At 35.8% G+C, this 21,431-nt stretch overlaps 1 protein-coding gene across 1 annotated transcript in view; it reads left to right on the top strand.

The window, feature by feature from the left end:
- KCNH8 (potassium voltage-gated channel subfamily H member 8) overlaps window positions 1–21,431 on the top strand; it is a 421,014-nt gene that overhangs the window by 252,036 nt on the left and 147,547 nt on the right. Inside the window, exon 6 of the mRNA XM_074195058.1 lies at window positions 15,765–15,922. Coding sequence (XP_074051159.1) covers window positions 15,765–15,922 — 158 coding nt within the window. The remainder of the gene's footprint in view (window positions 1–15,764; window positions 15,923–21,431) is intronic.

Raw genomic sequence — 21,431 nt, 5'->3', positions numbered from 1 at the left:
CTCATAATACCTAGTCCTTTAGACTATAAAAGAATCACACAATTTAACTAGAAAGGACATCAGAAGCCATTTGCAGATACATTTTATGAATGGGGAAACTGAGGCTCAGAGGGGTTATGTGACTTGCATGAGGCCATACATGTCATAAGTTGTAAAGGTAGCATTGGAATCAAGGTTGTTAAACTTTAGAACATTAGATGATAAGTTCTTGAGGGCAGGGGCTATTTTTATCTTTCATTGTATACCTAGCAGTGTGTAGCTGGTGCTAAACAATGCTTGTTGCTTTGATTATACTAATCTGAACCTCCTAATTGTGATATAACTGTGACTTGAGGAAGACCCAAAGTGTGCTGACTGAGTGCTTGCTATTGTGTGACCTTCATTTTCTGAAGAAGACCATGACATCATGACAAGCACATAAACTGGATTTGAGTGAGAGGGGCTGTGCTAAGTACCCATCCTCAAGTTCTCTTCGGAGCCTCTGGATCCTCTGGCCAGATATGAAACAGTATGACTAGAGATGGCCCTGGATGCCAGGCAATCAGGGGCTGAGTAACAGCTAGGTGGCACAGTGCAAAGAGCCCTTGGATTCAAGAGGACCAGAGTTCGAATTCAGTCTCAGACACTTCATAGCTGTATGCTTGAGGGCAGAATTGAGTATAAAGAAGTAAGGAAAGTACATAGAAACTGTGGAAGGTTAGTCATGTTCCTCTTTGTAATAATGAATGTAAATGATTGATATACCCACATCATACCCATGATATACCCAACTATTTACTTAGTTGAGAACCCTAAGCAAAGAAGTGGCAAATGGCCTTCAGATATAGTCAATTAGGATTCTGTTGGAATAAGAACTCATAGAGTTAGTATTTTGATCCTGTCTCTACAGAAATGTTGAATGAGTATGGACCACAGCAGATGGATCTTAATATTTAACTGTATGAAATCATTGGGAGCACTAATCTTATCAAAATTTGAAGATTGTGGTGATAAATCTGGGCAGTTGCAAATATTGCTGTTGAGTGCCCAGAAATCAAGAGTTCAGAACATACATGTGAGTGGCAAGTCTTAAGGTGTTCAAAAGAGTGACAAGTGGGCCTGAAGCCAATGAAGATTTGATAAGCTAATGGCAAGCTCAAGATGACATTTATTAAGGAATTTTTCAGATCAGCAATGGCCAGGAAAAACTGGATCAATGTTTTTGTGAACCCTCTTGAAAATCTGAAAGTTCTATTCTCTATTTTAGTCCACCAATTACTCCATCAAAGAGAGAAGATAATGAAATAATATCTATAAATTACTAAACCTTAAAATACTATGTAAATGTGATAAATATTATTATTTTTTTCAAGTATTTTGACTTTCATATATAATGAATGCAATAGTACTAAGGGGGTAGGACTCTAGACCCTTAATTTCTTTCATATAGAGGACTCCTGGGTTAGGAAAATGAAGGGGTTAAACTAAATGAAAGGACCTTGAAAGTCCCCACTAGTTCTTTGTGTGTGTGTGTGTGTGTGTGTGTGTGTGTGTGTGTGTGTGTGTGTTTTAAAATGGCTATAGGAATAAAATATAAACCTTTGAATTTATTAGTATAGAGAAATTTTGAGTAAAGCAATTCCTATCAATTCAGATTAGAACCTTCTCTGTAACTTCTAATCTTAGTAACTTTCCTAGAGCAGAGGTGTCAATGACAAGTCTAACACTCAAGATCCAAATTAAAAGATAATTGGGGGGGGGGGAAACTAGGTGGTGAAGTGAATAGAGCACCAGCCCTGCAGTCAGGAGGACCTGAGTTAAATTCTAGCCTCAGACACTTAATAATTAACTAGCTGTGTGACCTTGGGCAAGTCACCTAATCCCATGGCCTTGCAAAAATAAAAGGAAAAAAATTATTGGGAAATACATAACAAAGACAAATGAAAATAAATCACAGATAATATGATTTAATATGTAGTTGTCTAAGACCATATGCTGCCTGAAAGGATCTTTATGTATGGTTTAGTGGGGTTTGTTTTAATTTCATACCACTGACCTAGAACACTTGAAGTGTTAAATGACTTGACCAGAATCATGCAACAAATAATGAATTTGAACCCAGATCTTCCTAACTATGAGTCTAGTTCTCTATCTACTACACCACAGCTACCGGGGCAACTGGACTTATCAGATAGCAAATCTTTATGTTCCAAATGAGAGAAATGATTATGAAAAACCAACAATTTGAGAAGATCCACAATTCAGCTCCTCTTCTGAATGTCTGAATTTTGAAAAAATAAAAAGTTCTGTCTCTTGAAAGGCATTACTGATGATGAGATTGGATTAATTCTCCACCATCTTGGTCAGACTCCACCAACCTTACCATAAATTTAATCTAAGGTGAACTCCATTGTTCTGCTCAACTTTGGGAGGGGATAAATTCTTTAATTAAACTATCCAAAGCTGGGGATGATCTGGTTATAGAAATAAGATTCTCTGTCTAAAGGCAGCATGATGTCACTTTCAAACCTTCATTTTAATATAGAGCACTTCCCATTTGCTAACCAATTAGAGTTAATCTCATCTTCCATAAAAACATATAAGCCCTACCATAATTGCTTTTGGTCAAAGAGAGATGGCTAAATGACCATCCTTTTATTAATAATGTATTGGCCTTATTCATAAAATTATTAAATTACCCAGAAACTATGTATCTTGAATCTATTTAATTGCCAACCAAGAAACTGAAAATATCTAACATTTTTTTTAAAAAATGTACATTTATAATAAGCAACCTCAACAAGTGACCCTTAATGAGTCTCCTGATTACCTACCAGGTGTCAAAATAAACCCCAATACCAAAAGAATGTTGATGATTTCAAAACTATTTCACTGTCATTTTGTTCAGTACCAGAAAATAACAGAAAATTTACCAAGGTATAGACCCTGGAGAGTCATCTTGGTTTTAGAGTACAGAAGCCACTATGGAGAGTCTGTCACTCCCTAGGGATAGGATCAGTTCAGCCAGATCACTAGGACTCTTTCATCTGTGTTCCTTGGAGAAGAGTCAGCTCTAGAAATATCACTGGTCTCACATGTTCAAGGCTCCAAGAACAATCAATTTTGAAATCAGAGCTAGTTAAATAAGGAATTCTCTGGTGAGCATCACGATCCTGTTAATGTTGTCCCTTCTAAGATGGAAATACTGACTTGGGTCTCTGCTAAAACAATTAATAAATATAAGAAAGCTAGGTATCCCCCCCTCTTTTATTCAAAAAGTTAAATAATTTTTTAGGATTTTTCAAAGCAAGGGGGTTAAGTGGCTCGCCCAAGGCCACACAGTTAGGTAATTATTAAGTGTCTGAAGCTGAATTTGAACTCAGATACTCCTGACTCCAGGGCCAGTGCTCTATCCACTGTGCAACCTAACCACCCCCTTAAATATCTTTTTTAAAAAATATAGAAAATCTAATGAAAAGATTTTATCTGTCTCCAACAAGACTTTAAACATGATATAAACTCCCTGAGGTCATGAACTGTGACTTTTTTTTATCTTTATCCAGTCCATAGTAAGAGGTTAATAATTATGTCTCAATTAGAAGGGGAAAAAATGAATCTTCTCTAAGGGGTGGTCTTTTTTGAATGAACATTGACTATTCCAATACTTTACATAATTATAATCTTAAATGGGGAAAATTGTAATATATACAACCATCTTGGATCATATCATTATTCACAATCATTGAGACTTAGCTGTAAATACATGTTGAATGAACTGTTTCAGGCTCTTTGAATGGTCCAGTTAGACTTTTATCATATCACGGAGTCTGAGAGTTGGAGGGGTACCCAAGCAGCCATCTGACACGAACCATACATGAAAAAAAACACCCACTAGGAGACTATCTGACTAATGACTGGAGGATGATGATGATGATGATGGTGATAATGATGATGATGATGACTATGAGGATGATAATGTTTGCCCTTCATTCTCAAAGAAGATCATGCCCTCAGGGAGATGATACCATGACAAGCACTGCAGTTGGGTTTGAGTAAGGGAGGACTCTATGCTAAATTATCAGTCTTACTTTTTCCTCCAGAGTCATCTGGGTCTAGTGGTCAGATATGAATCAGGATGACTAAACATGACCCTGGATGTGAGGCAATTGCAAAAATCGCACAACTATTAAGTATCAAGTGCCTGAGGTCACATTTGAACTCAAGTCCCCCTGACTCCAGGGCTGGTGATCTTTGTGCCTCACTATCTAGCAGCACCTAGACGTCAACTAAAAATCTCCTAGGAAGAAGGAAATCATTCACTCCCAAGGGTGCCATGTTTAACTGCACAGTTCACATAAGTAGGTACCTTGTTTTAACCAAATTTAGTCTCTTAGTAACTTCAACCCATAGCTCACATTTCTGCTCTCTGAGATCAAACAGAATGAGACCAATCCTTCCTATCACTATGTGATAGCCCATCAAATATTTCAAGACAGCTTTTATGATTCCCTGACTCTTTTCTTCTTCAGGCTAAGCATCTCCAAATCTTCAAATAATCTTCATATAACATGGATCTGAAGCTTTTCCCCCATTTGGTTATGCTTCCCTTAACACTCCTCAATTTCTATATAGGATTCTGAAACCAAATCACTATGAAATAAGCAAAGTGCTACAGAGGAGGTGGGACAAGTAAAGAGAACAGTGGGATTGGTACCTCCCTTTTCCTGGAAACAGTGGTACTCTCAATGCAATCTATGGCCCCATTAGCCTTTTCAGTTCTTTTCCCATCCTTCCAACTCATACTCAGCTTGCAGTCCTCTCAAATCTCCAAATTATTTTCTTTCTCCATTCCCTTTCACTCCCTCTCTTCCTCCCTTCTCTCTGTGACTCTCTGTGTCTCTCTCCCTCCCCCCTCTTTCTCTCCCTCCCGCCCCTTCTTCCTTCACTCCTCTCATTTTTTCCTCTTATCTTCTCCCTATTTCTGTCCCCCCTTCCTTCTTTAATTTCATTTTCTTTCCTACCCTCTCTACTTCTTTCTTTTCTCTTTCTCTCATATTATTCTCCCTTCCTCTCATTCTCTCTCTCTCTCTCTCTCTCTCTCTCTCTCTCTCTCTCTCTCTCTCTCTCTCTCTCTCTCTCCTCTACTCTCTCCTTTCCTCTCTCTATCCTTTTTATTCATTAATTAAAATGTTTACTAGGACATTGCCCAGCCTAGATTCTGAGTAAGTTGCACTACAATCCTGCCATATCAAACCAAGGACAATTTTCTTTCAGTCCAGCCAGTAATCTGGTATGAAAGATTTTTACCAGAAAACTTGCTAAAACAAATATAAACTTTTTTTATAGCATTCTCCACATATACATATATATACATATATATATATGTATATATATATATACATATATATATATATACATATATATATATATATTTAGTAACCCTCACAAAATAAGGGAAATGAGATGGATCTGGTATGACCTGTACTTGCTGAATCCATGCTCTTGTAATTGCTGCTTCCTTTTCTAAATGTTTGCCAATCATCTCTTTAATGATTCATTCTAGAATTTTTTTAGCAATAACAGACAAGCTCATTTGCCTATAATTTGTTAACTTTGTTCTCTTCCTTTCTTTGAAAATCAAGGGCAATGATTGTTCTTCTCAAATTTCAGGGTGTTGCTGTTCAGGTGGGTCCAAATCGTTGTGATCCCATTTGAGGTTTCCTTGGCAAAGATACAGGAGTAGTTTGCCATTTCCTTCTCTATTTCAATTGATAGATGAGAGAATGGAGTCAGACAAGGATAAGTGACTTCCCCAGGGTCACTTAGCTCATAAATGTCTGGGATCAGATTTTAATTCAGAAAGATGAGACTTCCTAACTTCAGTACTGGTATGCTATCCACCAAAGCACCTAGCTGTCCCAATCTCATGGTACCTCTCCAATTTTCCATGATACTTTCAATATTACAGTGGATCAAAAATCCTATCTTCTAGTTTTTATTTATCAAAGATATAATTCATCTGATTCAACTGACATGAACTTATCAAGAGCAATGAGATGCCCTCTAAATGTATCAGCCCTAACATGTGATTTTTTTGTCCTATAATTTTCAATGTAAAGAGACTTCCTTTTGTAAAGGAAAAAAAAGCAAAATGAAAATATCACATTTTGTTCCAGGATGATAGGAATAATTAATTGTTAAACTAGTGTTTGACAGATGCAAGGATGTAAATATTTATTTTTGTTGTTATACAGGATAGAACAGCAATGACTTAGTCCTTGACCTTCCTTTTCTAAATGGGAAGAAGGAAAAGAAAATTGATTTTCAAATGTCTTTAATGTCTCTCTCCCTTTGGCTTCATCAGAAATTCCATGTGCTGGAGAAGGAACTCAAGGGGTAGCATTTATTGAAAATATTCATGATGTAATAAAATAATCACTGGTTCTAGAGTCAAAACAATTTGATGACTCTCCAGGAGACATAATACACTCTCATGACATTTGGTTTTTCATAATTGAAATAATGAAATAATTGTTCCAAGTATCACATCTTGATCCAAATATTTTTAGAAAATTTCTATGATAAAGAAGAGAACAACAATTAACAAGTGAGAAGTGCTTTCAAAGACAAACTAAAATAGTCAGGAGCAATGAAACCTTAAAGTCAGCAAACTAGATTGTTCATCTACTCTCTAATTATGTCTCAGAAATGGTCTATTTCATGACTTAAAATTGTAAAGCCAAGGTATAAATGATGGATAACTGTGTTCCATTGGTATTCTCCCAATGCCAAGAAAAATGGAGGAAGATCCTCAAAATATGTGGAGAATTTTTAAGAAGAATAGAACAACATCTCAATGGATTACAATTCACATCATTTGAGAGAATTAAAAACATTAATAAAATACACAGGTGCTCTGAATTTCTAAAGGTCACACATTTATATAATAGGGTTCTACTGTGAGCTCCTCAAAGTGATTCTGAACCTATCTACATACTCAGAAATCAGCATCATAAGTTATTATAAAATTAAGCAGTCTCCCAATATTTGGTGAAAGAGATGTCAAATGAGTCACTGGAATACTGATGTTGAGGTCAAATATTGAAAACAACTGAAGCAGCCATTATAAAATGGCAAAAAGCACTAATTCTAGGGAGAAGACAGTGTGAACAATCTCAGATTGATTCTTTATCTTGATCATTGCCAAATTTAATCCACAAGCTTATCTTGGGTTTCAATTCCTCCTTGGTCCCTATCATCCTGTAATTTTCAGTGCAAAATTATTCCCTTTAACAAAGTAAGTACAAGCAAAATGAAAATATTGTCTTAACTAAAAGTCCAAGAAGTGGTGACTTAGGGCAAACTAACATCTTTGGACCTCTTAGTTTTCATTATTTAGAGGAAAGTTTTAGATTGAATATACTCAAGTTTTCTTTCAGCTCCTAAGATAGGTATACCTCTCAATTTTTTGTTCTCAATTCCCAAGTAACACTATATAAGGAAAGAATTTCATTGAGTCTAACCTAATTATTTACTGATGAAAAAAGAAAGACTCGGGATGTTAAATGACTTACCTAAGGTCAGCTACATTTAATATAAACTCCTTGAGGTCAGGGATTGTGGATTTTTTAAATTCTCTATCCCTAGAGCTCTGTATACACATTTATACACATTTCCATAATAAATGCTATTGAATAAAAAGGGCATTTAAGTGGCACAGTGGATAGAGCACCAGCTCTGGAGTCAGGAGTACCTGAGTTCAAACCCAACCTCAGATTATTCCCACTTGCTATCCATGTGACCTTGTCAAGTCACTTAAACCTGATTGCCTCACATCCAGTCTAGTTATTCTGATGCGTATCTGGCCATTGGGTCCAGATGCCTCAGAAGGAGAAAGTGAGGCTGGTGACTTAGCACAAAATCCCCTCACTCAAATCAATTCCCATGCTTGTCATGGCATCATCGCTCTGATATTGTGATCTCCTTCGAGAATGAAGGACAATCATCATCAACATTATCATCATCATCATCATCATCATTTGTTGAATATCAGACTACCTTATATCAGCCCATTTCTTTCATAACCCCTTTCTCTTCCCCATCAAACCACTTGATTTTCAAATGTCCTTAATATCTCTCCTACTTTGGAATCATCAGAAATTCCATGTTCTCTCCAGCACTCAATGATATTGAAAATATCATTCCACTCATATTTATGATCAATAATTACAAACATGGACTTCACTACTTTTCTCAGTAACTGTCAAAATAACAATTCACTAAGAATCTAAGTCAGAGGCAAATACAGATCTACATCAATATAGGGAATTTTCTCATTGGGAGTTCCCTATGGCACCTCAATCATGTTTCAAGTTCAGCACACTTCATCAAGATTGAGGGTTTGGGGGGCAGCTAGGTGGCTCAGTGGATAGAGCACCAACCCTGCAGTCAGAATGACCTGAGTTCAAATCCGGCCTCAGGCACTTAATAATTACCTAGCTGTGTGGCCTTGGGCAAGCCATTTAACCCCATTGCCTTGCAAAAACCTAAAAAAAAAAGATTGAGGATTGCAGGGCTCTTTTAAGACCTTTTGATTAATTTCTTTCTCTTCAACTGTCTAACCTGAGGTAGTTTCAAACCAGGAAAATTCTCGTGCTAAATAGAAACCATTAGATGCATATATGAACACGTGTATGAATATATACATGAGTATACACTAGTATATGATTAGCATATTCTCAGACCTCTGATTTAGTTTATATATCACCCTGACTCTTCCTATTATTTGTTTCATGTCTTATTAAAAAAATAACAAAAAGAATATTAATCATTGTTATCTAATAGACATCTTCTTGCTCTTTGTTTCTCATTATATTATTATATTAGGTGAGTAAGGCAATAGGACTTTAAAAAATCTTCCCTATCTGGCATGAAAGCTAGCATAAAAAATACTTCTACAAATTCATGGAATGTCAAATTTAATGTTCTTTGACTTTCTAATTATGGGGTTTTCAAGAATATCAAGGTGGAATAATTTATTTTACTTTCCTCCTTTTAATGCTATTTTAATAGCTATTTAGCACATGAAAAAAGTGAAATTTACTATCATTTTCAGAGCTATTAATAATGTAACTTTAAAGTACATACATGATAAGCTTTCAGTTATCTGAGATTCTTACACATCTATGGCACAATGAGGTTCCCCTGGGGCAAAACAAGATGTCAGAAATGCCTTGAGAATCATCAAATAAAGATAGATTCATATTTCAATGCACTGTAATTAAAGAATTTTAGACACCAAGTAATCTTGTCCTCCAGAATACCTGATCCAAGAACCATGTTTCAGAAAATGAAGAAAGAGGTGAGAAAAGAAAAAATGAAGGAAAGTCAGAGGGCAAGTGAGGGAAGGAGAAAGGGAACAATAGCAGGATCCATAGGATCTATGCAGAGAATCAATCATTAACTCTCATTAGAGTTTTGATTTTCCCAAACAAAGATTCTTAGAATTGAAAGGGACCCCAGAGACATCTAATTCAAAACATTCATGAGTAAAAGTTTTCTCTAGAAAAGATATTCAATAGAGGGTCATCCATGTTTTCTTTTACTTTAAGACAGAAACCACTACTTTTGGAGGCATCCCATTCTACTTTGAATAGTTTTGGTTGTTGAAAGGTTTTCCTTGTCTTAAGCCACTCCACTCAAATTTCCATTCATTTCTCCTAGTTCTGCCCCCGCCCCCAGGTCAGGCAGAAAGATTCTAATCTTTTAAATATTTAATGGCAGGATCATATCTCTTCTGAACCTGCTCTTCTCTGGGTAAACCAGTGTGTGTTAAAGTAGAAGACTAGTCAAAGATTCAAAAAGACACAGGTTCACATTTGGCTCATCACACACTATTTTATCATAAGTAAGTCATCTAACACCTTAGTGTTCTCTGACAAGTTTACAAGACTGTAAGAGGGGCTTAGAGAAATGAAGTAATCCTTTATAAGTGTTTACTAGATGCTAGGCCTTGTGGTAAGGAATGTATAGCTGTCTTATTTGATATCATAAGATATCAAATGAGATAACCATTGCAAAACAGCTACCAATTTAATTTATATTAGTAGAGAGAATCCCCTTACTGGGAGAGTCCTAAGTTAAAGCAAAAAAAAAAAATCATAGATCCTATCAAAAAATGCTAAAAGAAGTAATTGTTTTAATTTTGCTACATGATTTCTCATCAATCTTCAATAAAGGATCAACCCATTCTATTAGAGACTTTCTTTCTTATTCTGTGGTAAAAGATGCTAAATTAACATGAGAAGTATGCCCTGGTAACTTTTTTTATTCTGGCATAGGACCTACCTAACTCAATTATTATTCTTATTTTTATAATTACTGTATTTTGCTTCTTTTTTCACACAAGCTGCATTTGGTCACTTGCAGTATCCTCCTTATAATCACCACAGCTATTTTCATCACAGTGAAACATTTACAATTTGAGTTCTGATAGTAGAGCTAGTCTTTGGTTTTTAACTGCTTGTCTTCACCAAGAAATAAGTATCAATGAGATGATTCTTTTGGGTGGTAAGTAGTTTGGGTAATTGACATTGTTGGGCAAGTTTCCAAATGCAATACAGTCTGTACTTTTTCTTTTCAATTCTAGATCCAAATCATTATCCTTCCACAGCATTTATCTGGAATCTAAAAATTCAGAGATTACTTCAATCAGTTGCCTATTCAGATACATATCATCCCCTGCCTAATGGAGATTTTTCATCCACTTGGTTTCTTGTGTATGAATAGTTAAGCCAATCTCTCACACTGCTGCTTGTTTCTTTGAGAAATATTTGAAGTATGTTAGAGCTGAATGCAAATTAGCAAAACGAAGAACATCTGAGAATCCCACCATCTATAGAACAGTCTTCCTTTATTTGGATTTTACACAGAACATTTTCAGTGACACCGGGTATTGATGAATACTCTTGAAAAAATAATCACCCTATTAAGCGCCTTACTTTATCCTTTTGCTCAGTAGAACTATAACGATAATGTTTGTTAATTATAATGATAGGAGATTTTAAAAGCTCCTTGGTTGTTGCTGCTTGGTGGTTTTCAGTTGTATCTGAATCTATATGACCCTATTTGGGGTCTTCTTGGCAATAATACTTGTTTGCCATTTTCTTCTCCAGCTTATTTCCAAATGGGGAAACTGAAGTAAACAAGATTAAATGACTTGTCCAGGGTCACACAACTAGTAAATATCTAAGGACAGGTTTGAACTCAGAAAAAGGAGTCTTCCTGACTCCTGGTCTGGGATTCTATCCACTACTCCAGAAAATTCAAGACCATGCTTCATTTTTTAGATTCGGAGATTCTAATGCTAAGAAAAAAGTTTGTGGGGTTTTTTTCATTTCTTTGATCACAGGAATTCTTTGAAATGTGTATCCTCAAGCTTAGAGTAATGCTTTACAGAACCTCTTCATAGATCTCCCCTAAATACTAGGCACAAATAAATTGTCTTGAGAACAGTTTTAACTATTCCACTAAGCTCAGCAGGTATGAAAAAATTCATGTCCAAATGTATCCATTACCATGTTTAGAATGCAATTAGGTCACTGAAAAAAAACAAAAGGTGACTGATCCTTCCATTTCATATCTGAACAGAGAGAGGATAGGATTCTTCCAATTCCCAAACTTGGATTTATTCAAAACAATATATTTTAATTAGGAAATTGAAGATTTCCCTCACTCTGTTTTGTGAAAAATATGGTGATTTGATATACATAGATTATTTATAAAGAGATGATGTCTTTCGAAAATTAAGATATAGATGCCTTGGTAAGACTTCTGTTTCACACAACAATAAATGATCATTAAATTGAGGTTGGTTTGTTTTTTAGAGGGTTTTTTGCCATAGGAAATTATAGCATATCTTGCTTTCCACTTTGTCATTTAATTGTTTTAAGTTGTGCCTGACTCTTTGTGATCCCTTTGGGGGTTTTCTTGGTAAAATTACTGGAATGGTATGCCATTTCTTTTACCTAAGCAAGTAAGGTTAAGTGACTTTTCCAGAGTTATATAGCTACAGATATATATATATATATATATATATATATATATATATATATATATATATATATATATGTCTGAGAGAAGATTTGAATCTGGGTCTTCCTGCCTGTGGGTCCTATATCACTTCACTATGTTTAAAGCAATGGGACACAATTCAAAAGATGAAACAAACTCCAGATTATCCACAAAGTTGGATAATCTTTCTCCCTCCTCCCTACTTCTCTCTGATAGCTGTATTTTGCCATCTCTATGTCTCTACATAGTAGAAGGAAAAATCACCCAGAAATTGTTTTTCTTGAAGTTTTTAGCATCTCAGTGTGGGATTCGATAAATTGTATTTTAGGGGAAATAGCTTGCTAATTAAAATTTTCATTTTTAATTTTAAAAAAATCTCTATAATACCCATAATTGATGGGTTTTGGCATGGATTTTGCTTAACAGATCTGGGTGTATCTTTCCCAAGTCACAGAAAATACTCAATGCAAATGGAAGCACTGCAAGACAAGAAGACAGTAAACTTGAGTCTAGTCCTTCCTCTATCATGAAATAAATCCTCAATTTGGAGGGGATAGAGAATTGAGCTCGTCAGGAAGAAATGAGTTCAAGTGTTGCTCATACTGACTGTGTGGCCCTGAGCAAGTCATTTGACCTCTGTTTCTAAGACTCTGTAGGAACTAAGTTCTATAAGAACATAAACTGCAAAGAAGGTAGTAACCAACTAAAGGATCTTCCTTCACCCAAGAGTTTCCTATACCAATGAAATCACAGGCTTAGTCCTTATTCCATCGATTTCTTTGTCCAACAAAGCAATAATGACTTTTCCAGTATGGTGATAATGATGCCTGCTCTATTATTGTGGGTGAAGTTTTGGACTAGGAGTTATGAAAACTTACTTTAGGATCCTAATTAGATTGTGTAGGCAGCTCATTTCCCCTTTCTCAGTTTTCCTCATCAATAAAATTGGAGTGTTAGATTACCTCTAAGGCTATTTCCTCCTTTAAAATTCTATGATCTGGGTGGCTAGGTGGTGCAGGGGATAGAGCACCAGTGCTGGAGTCAGGAGTACCTGAGTTCAAATGTGGCCTCAGACAGTTAATAATGACCTAGCTGTGTGGCCTTGGGCAAGCCACTTAACCCCATTTGCCTTGCAAAAAAAAATCTGATCTGTGATTGACTTCACAAAGACACTATGAAGATCAAAGAGAAAAATAAATATGCTGATATCATGAAAATAAAAAGATTTTTTAATTTAATAATTTTTCTATTTCTTTTGTTATTCTGAGGCTGCACTATATACTCATGTGTCAGATTGAATGTTAAAGAAAGATGAACAGAATAGCAAATTCTTAACTTTTTGTCCTTTGGCGAGATCTATTTTTCTTCAATAGTTGTCAAAATTGTCCTGAAATTGAACCAAAATTTGATACAATTGGAGTTAGATTGTATGTTAGAAATCATCTGAGACAATATAATGTTTGTCTTTCATTCTCAAAGAAGACAATGATATCAGGGAGGTGATGCCATGATGAGCTCATGAATTAGATTTGAGAGAGGGGATGCTGTGCTAGGTCACCAGCCTCAATTTCTCCTCCAGAGTCATCTGGATTCAGGGACCAAATATGAATCAAGATAACTGGCGATGACCCTGGATGTGAGGCAATCAGGTTAAGTGACTGGCCCAAGGTCATACAGCTAATTAGGGTTAAGTGTCTAAGGCCAAAGTTGAACTCTTGTCCTCCTGCCCCCAAGGCCAGTGCACTATTCACTGCACCTCCTTGCTGAAAACAAACTCTTACAGATAAGAAAACTGAGGCCAGAAAGGTAACATAACTTGACCAAGGATACAAGGATCATAAATACCAAAGCTATTTATTTATTGCTGGGTCTCAGATCCTCTAACTCCCATTCAGAATTCTCTCCTCTATAAACTCTATATGAATTTAGTGCAATATAAAGATCTTATTCTTATTTTCAAATTCTTCAAATTTATTTCCCATTATTTCAGGAATCCTGTAAGATGGTAAGTATTAGTTGCTCCTCTCCCCTGTTTCTCAATGTCTCTGGTTTGGACAAAATACTTCCTAATGTAAGCTCAAGTAAGAAATCTGTCATATGAAACTGTCCTCTCAATTATATGATCACATTCTATTTCAGAAAGAACAAAATTAAATAAGACTCAAGGTGAGAAGTCAGTGGCACCATTCCAAGAAGTCCTTGATTCCTAATATTGCTGTAATTGATAAGGCCTATAAGATCATTAATTTGGAGCAGGAAGTGACCTCAAAGACCATCTATTCCAACCCTTTCATTTACAAATGAGGAGACTGAAATCTAGGGAGCAAAAGTAACTTGTTCACAGTTGGGCTAGATGATAATCTGTGCTAGACAAATACCAAAGCAGGATCAAATATAAAGTCTTCTAATTGTGGGGCAGCTAGGTGGCACAGTGGATAAAGCACTGGCCTGGAGTCAGGAGTACCTGGGTTCAAATCCGGTCTCAGACACTTAATAATTACCTAGTTGTGTGGCCTTGGGCAAGCTACTTCATCCCATTTGCCTTGCAAAAACCTAAAAACAAAACAAAACAAAATCTTTATATTGATTTTCAAAACACTATAATTTGGGGGCAGCTAGGTGGCACAGTAAATAGAGCATCAGCCCTGGAGGCGGGAGGACCTGAGTTCAAGTCAGACCTCAGACATTTAACAATGACCTAGCTGTGTGACCATGGGCAAGTCACTTAACCCTCTTGCCTTGCAAAAACTAAAACAAAAACAAAACAAAAAAATTCCATAATCTGACCTCCTCCATTTTTCCAGTATATTCTGTGATTTAGTGTCAATGAACTTTTTACTGTACCTAATGGTAGGAATTCTCTCCCTTTTCATCTCTTCCTCTTGTCTTTCCAGACATTCTTCAAGTCCCAGATAAAATTCTACCTTAATTCTACCTGCTTTCGGAAGACTTATACGATTCCCCTTAATTCCACTGCCTTTGCTTCATTGATTATTTCCTATAATTTAGCCTATTTGTTGCTTCTTTATATACATAGTTAGATGCATGATGTGTCTCCCCATATATTATCAATTCCTGGAGGACACAAACTATAATTTTTCTTTCCACCTGCAGTGTTTAACACAGTGCCTGTACACAATAAATATTTAATACATTTTTATTGATTGTCAAAAGAGTAAGGAGAAAGTCATGCTTTGTAATTTGTTTCTAACCCACCTAGAAACCAAAGTAACAAATCTCAGAAATGTCTATCCCTATGCTATTAAAACACTTCATTTCACCCAAGAAAAGAAGATTCGGATTCACCTTGAAATTGGCATGAAAATAATTTGGTAACCAAAGTGTTCTTTGCATAACATATCATGTTATCAGTGAAGGAAACTTCAGGACCATGGACAATGCATTATGCAGATCTAGACATTTAAGGTTTATTTTCATTAATGGATGAGCATAATATATTAGAAAAAGGACATACAAGGGAAAGTAAAATGGGAGCAGGAACATTTATTGGGAGAAGTTGAAAGCCTAAGTTATAGTCCCAGCTTTGCCACTGATTTACCGTAGGGCTTTGAGCATGTAGCTTTCTTCTCTGCTTCTGGGTTTAATGAGGTCTTATCAGATGATCTCTAAGATCCCTTCTAGAGCTAGGACTGAGTTGTCCCATGTCTCTTCAGTTCTGTTCTGTGTTTTTCTTTCCTTTCTTCACAACCCAGATATTATTTTAAATTTCCGAACAACCTACGTCAGCAAATCTGGACAAGTGATATTTGAAGCAAGATCCATTTGCATCCACTATGTCACAACTTGGTTCATCATTGACCTGATTGCTGCATTGCCCTTTGACCTTCTCTATGCTTTTAATGTCACTGTGGTAAGTGAACTGCTTGTGCTTGCCTGTGGCTCTTCATTTTCATATTTCATGTCTAAGGTATAGTGGGTATGAAGAGACTTGTACCTTCATGAATGAAAATAACCAAGTGTCAAATACAGAATAGATGCTGTGCTCCCAACCCTTCTGAAAGCTTTTTTTCCATCTCTGAGTGGGGAAGAGAAGGTGACATTTATTATAGTGGGAAGTGCTAAATTTGAAGTTAGTGGATTGTGTTTGGATCCCAGTTCTTCCTTTAACCCATGTGATATTGAACTAGTCAAATCATGTCATCCTGTTTATTTCATCTTATTCATAATCATTTGAGATGATCTTCAAGGCCCCTTACAGCTCTAATTCATATATCCAAGTCACAGAATTTAATGTATTATGTTCGTCATTGTCATTGTGTGAATAACTTGTGGGTGGCTATCCTGAGTCATTGCAAGGAATCCATGAATCAATTCATACACCAAACTTTGTCATTTTGATCTATAAGTCAATGAAGAAGCATTTTTTTTAGATTTTATGAGGCAATGGGGTTAAGTGGTTTGCCCAAGGCCACACGGCTAGGTAATTATTAAGTGTCAGATTTGAACTCAGGTACTCCTGACTCCAAGGCCAGTACTCTATCCACTGCACCACCTAGCCACCCAATGAAGAAGCATTTTAAAAAGTTTTTGTATTTACCAAACAAGGTAGAGAAACAAATCCAAAAGAAGAAACAAACCCTGATCCCAAGGAGAAATCTTAATTTGGTTATAACCAAATGTTCAGGATGACAAAGGGACTTTTCAAATAGGTAACAACAGGAATAAGAAAAACTCACAGCGATCTAAAATTTTGTGGTTTGCAGTGATCTCCCCTTGCAACAACTCCTCACAACAAGCAAGTGAACATACCATTAATCCCATTTTACAAACAAGAAAATTAAGCTCTGAAGCACAAAGTCCACTGGTCACATGGTTAACCAATGTCACAGCTTTATGATTAAGTGATTTAATATAATATTTAATATATATGTATATGTATATACTTACATATTAAAAACATTCCTAGAAACATAATCACTTTCTGATATATGTTTCCTTATTGAATAAGTACTCTCACATGAGAAAACACTAAAATTTTGATGCTGAAAAGGAATCCTCCAACAGGAAAAAGTGGGGAATCCCACTTGTATCATTGCAAATGATTAAGGTGCTTCCTTACAAAAATGGAAACCTTTGAATAGGTAAGATTAGGACTCGGAAAAGCTCTGATAATACAAAGATAAGCATGAAATGGTTCATGCCCTCAAAAAGTTTACAGTGCTACTGGGATAAAGGAAAGAGAATATCACAATTCTTCAAAATCTTTTTACCTAAATAAGTCAAACTTAAATGGAAGTTTTAAGATGGAATCAAGAATATGGACATCTTTTATTATAGTTAGAAGATATGCTCTTTGAGGGAAGAAGCTATTTTGTTTTGAATTGTTTTTCACCAATGCCTATCATGTGACTGACACCTAATAGGTACATAATAATTGCTTGTTTATTGATTGGTTGATACATACAGTGAATAAAATAGATAATACATTAGGTGATAAATACATTACATGATAAATAAAATAGATGATACATTAGGTGACTGACACCTAATTGGTACATAATAATTGTTGTTTATTGATTGGTTGATACATACAATGAATAAAATAGATAATGTGAGGTGGGAGAGGACACTAATGATTGGAAGAAATCAAAAAGATTTCTCAATGGAAATGGTACCTCAGGTAAGCTGTGAAGAAAGATAAGGATTTTAAAAGACTTCTAAGTTGAAGAGTGGGGGGGCATGCAGAAGTGCCTATTTAAAGCCTCAGAGGTAGGAGATGGAATGTCAATTTTGGGGAACAAATTGATGGCAGTTGGTTGGAACACTGAACTTGTAAAAGGGAAATCTGGAAAAGGGAATTGGAAGGAACTCAAGAAAAGCTCTAACTGCCAAGTGAAATGCTACCAGGAGAACTTTTTAAGGTCACTGGGGCACTTTACGTCTACAATGATCACTCTGCCAGAAGTCTAAAGGAATGTGCTTCATGTTTCCAAAAGATTGAACTTCTTCCCAGGAAGCAAGGTACATAGTGATAAAATCTAACTCCCATCAGAGGTCCTTGTTGGTAGAAATGCATCTCTTCCCTTTCTTGTACTGTGGTTATCCACTGAACCTACTTTGGTAACTTTCCATCTTATCTCTGGCATCTTGTTGTTCATTAAATGACTTTGTAACCCTTTCTGTCTGAGGGAAGATAGAGGAAGAAAGAGAAAGGAGACAAATTCAAACTAGTCAACTGAACATTTCATAGGATTTTTTTCAGAAAGGGCAAGAGGGGTGGAAGTTTAAACTACATGATGAAAATGGGAATGACCTGGCAGTTGTAAGATATTGCTCCTTAATCCTTCCCAAGCATTTCTTTACTCTCTGTACTTCATTCTTGTTCTCTCCTCAAAAGAAATTAAGTATGCTAATCACCAAATTTGTGTTAATAAAGACTTTTATTTTTTATCTTTTAAAATTCCATTTCCCTTTTTTCTTTTAAACATTATTGATACATTTTATTTTTTAATTTTTTTATTGCCAAATATATCTCTTCTCCTCTATCACTATCATATCAAATATAAAAAACAATAAAAAAGGGGAGGGTCTGACAACATACATAGTTTTCAGCATCTATAGCCCTCTAGCCCTACAATGAAAAGGCATTTTTTCATTGTTCTAAAGTCAACCGTAATCATTATAATTGCATAACACAAAATAAATTTTACTGATTATTTTGTTTTCACATGATAATAATCTCCAAAAATCTCATATCTTCTACATTAGAACTGAACCCTTAGCGGGTAGCTAGGTGGAACCAGCCCTCCAGTCAGGACCTGAGTTTAAATGTTACCTCAGACACTTAATCATAATTACCTAGCTCTGTGTCCTTGGGCAAGTCACTTAACCCCATTGCCTTGCCAAAACCAAATAAATAAATTTTTGAAAAGAGAACTAAACTCTCCCTCTCCTTTAACAAAGTAAAATATTAAGCAAAGACAATGATGAAAGTGACTTTTGTCCCCATACATCCTTACCTCTTTACTTAGAGGAGAAAGATCTATTTCATTCTTTCCCCCAAGATGCACAGTGGTCACTTCAATAACTCAGCATTCATGTCATGGATGGAGCTCTGAGATTGAGGTCAGAGAAATTTGAGTTGAAATCTTGTCTAAGGCATTTACTTGTTATGTGATCCTAGGCAAGTCACTTAATCTCTGTTTACCTCCATTTTCACAATGATACCATGAAGAAAAATAGTACCTACCTCCCAGAGTAAAAAGAAATAATATTTGTAAAGCATTTAGCCAGTTCCTGGCCCTCAGGAGATGCTGTAGAAATAATAATTTCTTTGTAAAATCTCATTTAATCCTCACAATGACAGTGGGGAAAAGGGCTATCATTAGCTTCTTTTATAGATAGGAAAACAGAAGTTGAAACTAAGTGATTTTCCCAGAATATGTAGCTAATGAGTATTTGAGGTAGGATTTAAACTCTGAACTTCTGGATTCCAAATCTAGTATTCTCCTCAGCCTGTATAAACTGTATAAATACCAGTGTTCCAAAATGTAGTCTTCCCACTATCAGCAGATACGTAGCACCATGGATAGTGTTCTGGACTTGGAATCAGAAAGACCTAAGTTCAAATGTGACTTCAGACATTTATTAGTTGTGTGACCCTGGACAAGTCACTTAATTACTGTATATCTTAGTTTCCTCATCTGGAAAATGGAGATTATAGCACCTAGTTATCAAGATTGCTATGAGACCAGAATGAGATAATATTTGTAAAATGCTTTGCAGCCCTACAAGTGGTATCTAAATGTGCTAATATAACTAATACCACCGCTAAGGAGTCTGGAGAAGCATGAATGGGTTTTCTGACCATTGATACAATTTGTTGCTGTCTTTGTAGTTTTTTTTACAATCAGTTAACAGTTCCCCCATGACCTCCCACCCCCCAGGAAATGACTCTTTCAAGTCCTCATTGGCATTTTCCCCTTATTAAATAAAATGATCAGAGTGGTTATTGTTCAATTTGGAATAAGCTCAGAAGTTCAAACCAGAATACTAAGCAGTGATCTTCAGTTTACACATTTATAAATTACTCATTCAACAGAACTTTCTGTAGTTGGGGAATAAAGATTATCAATATATTCTAAAGAGGTTTCTCACTCAACTGGGAAAGATGCTGGGAGAAATCCAGTGGATGATATCAATCAATAGAACATAAAATTGTTAATCTTTTTATAGTGCTTTTGAATATGGAATTTGACGAGCTAAGTGGGCCAGAATAAAGAAAGTAATGACTTAAGACAAAGCTCTACCCAGAAATTCTAGACATTCTAAGGGCGTGTATGATTCATGAAGGGGGAAATAATGTGTCTTTGAAAATATTAAGAGACATAAAATAAATGTCTAATTCAATTTAATAGACTTTTGAACTGGAGTCAGAAAAGCCCAGTCTCAACATCTCCTACCCACATTTACCTAGTGATATGACACCGGACAAAACAATCCATCAATCAACAAATATTTATTAAGCAATAACCCTTTCCCTGGCATTATGAGTAGACCACGGAGAATCAAATACAAAGAATGAACAATCCCTTTATTTCTCTTAAACGTCAGTTGCCTTAGTTGTAAAATGGAGATAATACAACCTGAATCCTTGATGTCATTGGATGACTGAGGCTAAAATGAGATATTGCGTGTCATTCAATTTGGAAATTTCAAAGTAATATATAAATGACAGTTCCTGTCGCTATCATCACTACCGTCACCATTGTTGTTGTTGGTGTTGTTATCATGAGAGGTGTTGCGGCACCGTGTAACTAGAGAACTCAAGAAATCTGAGTTCATGTGCCCTCTCTGACATAGCCAAGTCTTGGGACCATGTGTAGTTCACTTGACCACTGAATACACAGGCACCCGAGACTATAAATATGACATTAATAATATTATGCTATATTATTATATCCTAATATATTATAATAAATATCATAATAATATAAATCTAAATGAATTAATGATCTTTATCTCTGCTTTGTCACACTTGAAGTTCTTTTCTTGAACCCTGAACTTCTGGTGGGTATATGGCTCCTTTCATTGTACTACTGTAATCCTCAGAAAGCCCGAGAGCCCATAATGGCAAAAGGCAACATGGATACTACATTCCAGACACTGAGCGGTAACACGGGAGATTGCTGAACTTTTTCTTAAACAATAGCACATGACTATCAGTCTGATGAACAAGTTCCATTTGGTTCTTCGATGGTACAATGTTGCCTCCTACTTTTACTGGGCTAGGCTCAGGACTATCTTAACTATCCTTTGTGAATCTAAAGAGCCTTCCTAGAACAGGCTGATGCATTTGAAAGTTTTTCTATTTGAGACCCTTTCAATAATTTTTTTCAAGAACCATTTGAGAGATGGCT

The sequence above is a fragment of the Macrotis lagotis genome, chromosome 7, assembly GCF_037893015.1.
Source record: "Macrotis lagotis isolate mMagLag1 chromosome 7, bilby.v1.9.chrom.fasta, whole genome shotgun sequence".
NCBI lineage: Eukaryota > Metazoa > Chordata > Mammalia > Peramelemorphia > Peramelidae > Macrotis > Macrotis lagotis.
This window is presented reverse-complemented; position numbering and strand designations above follow the sequence as displayed.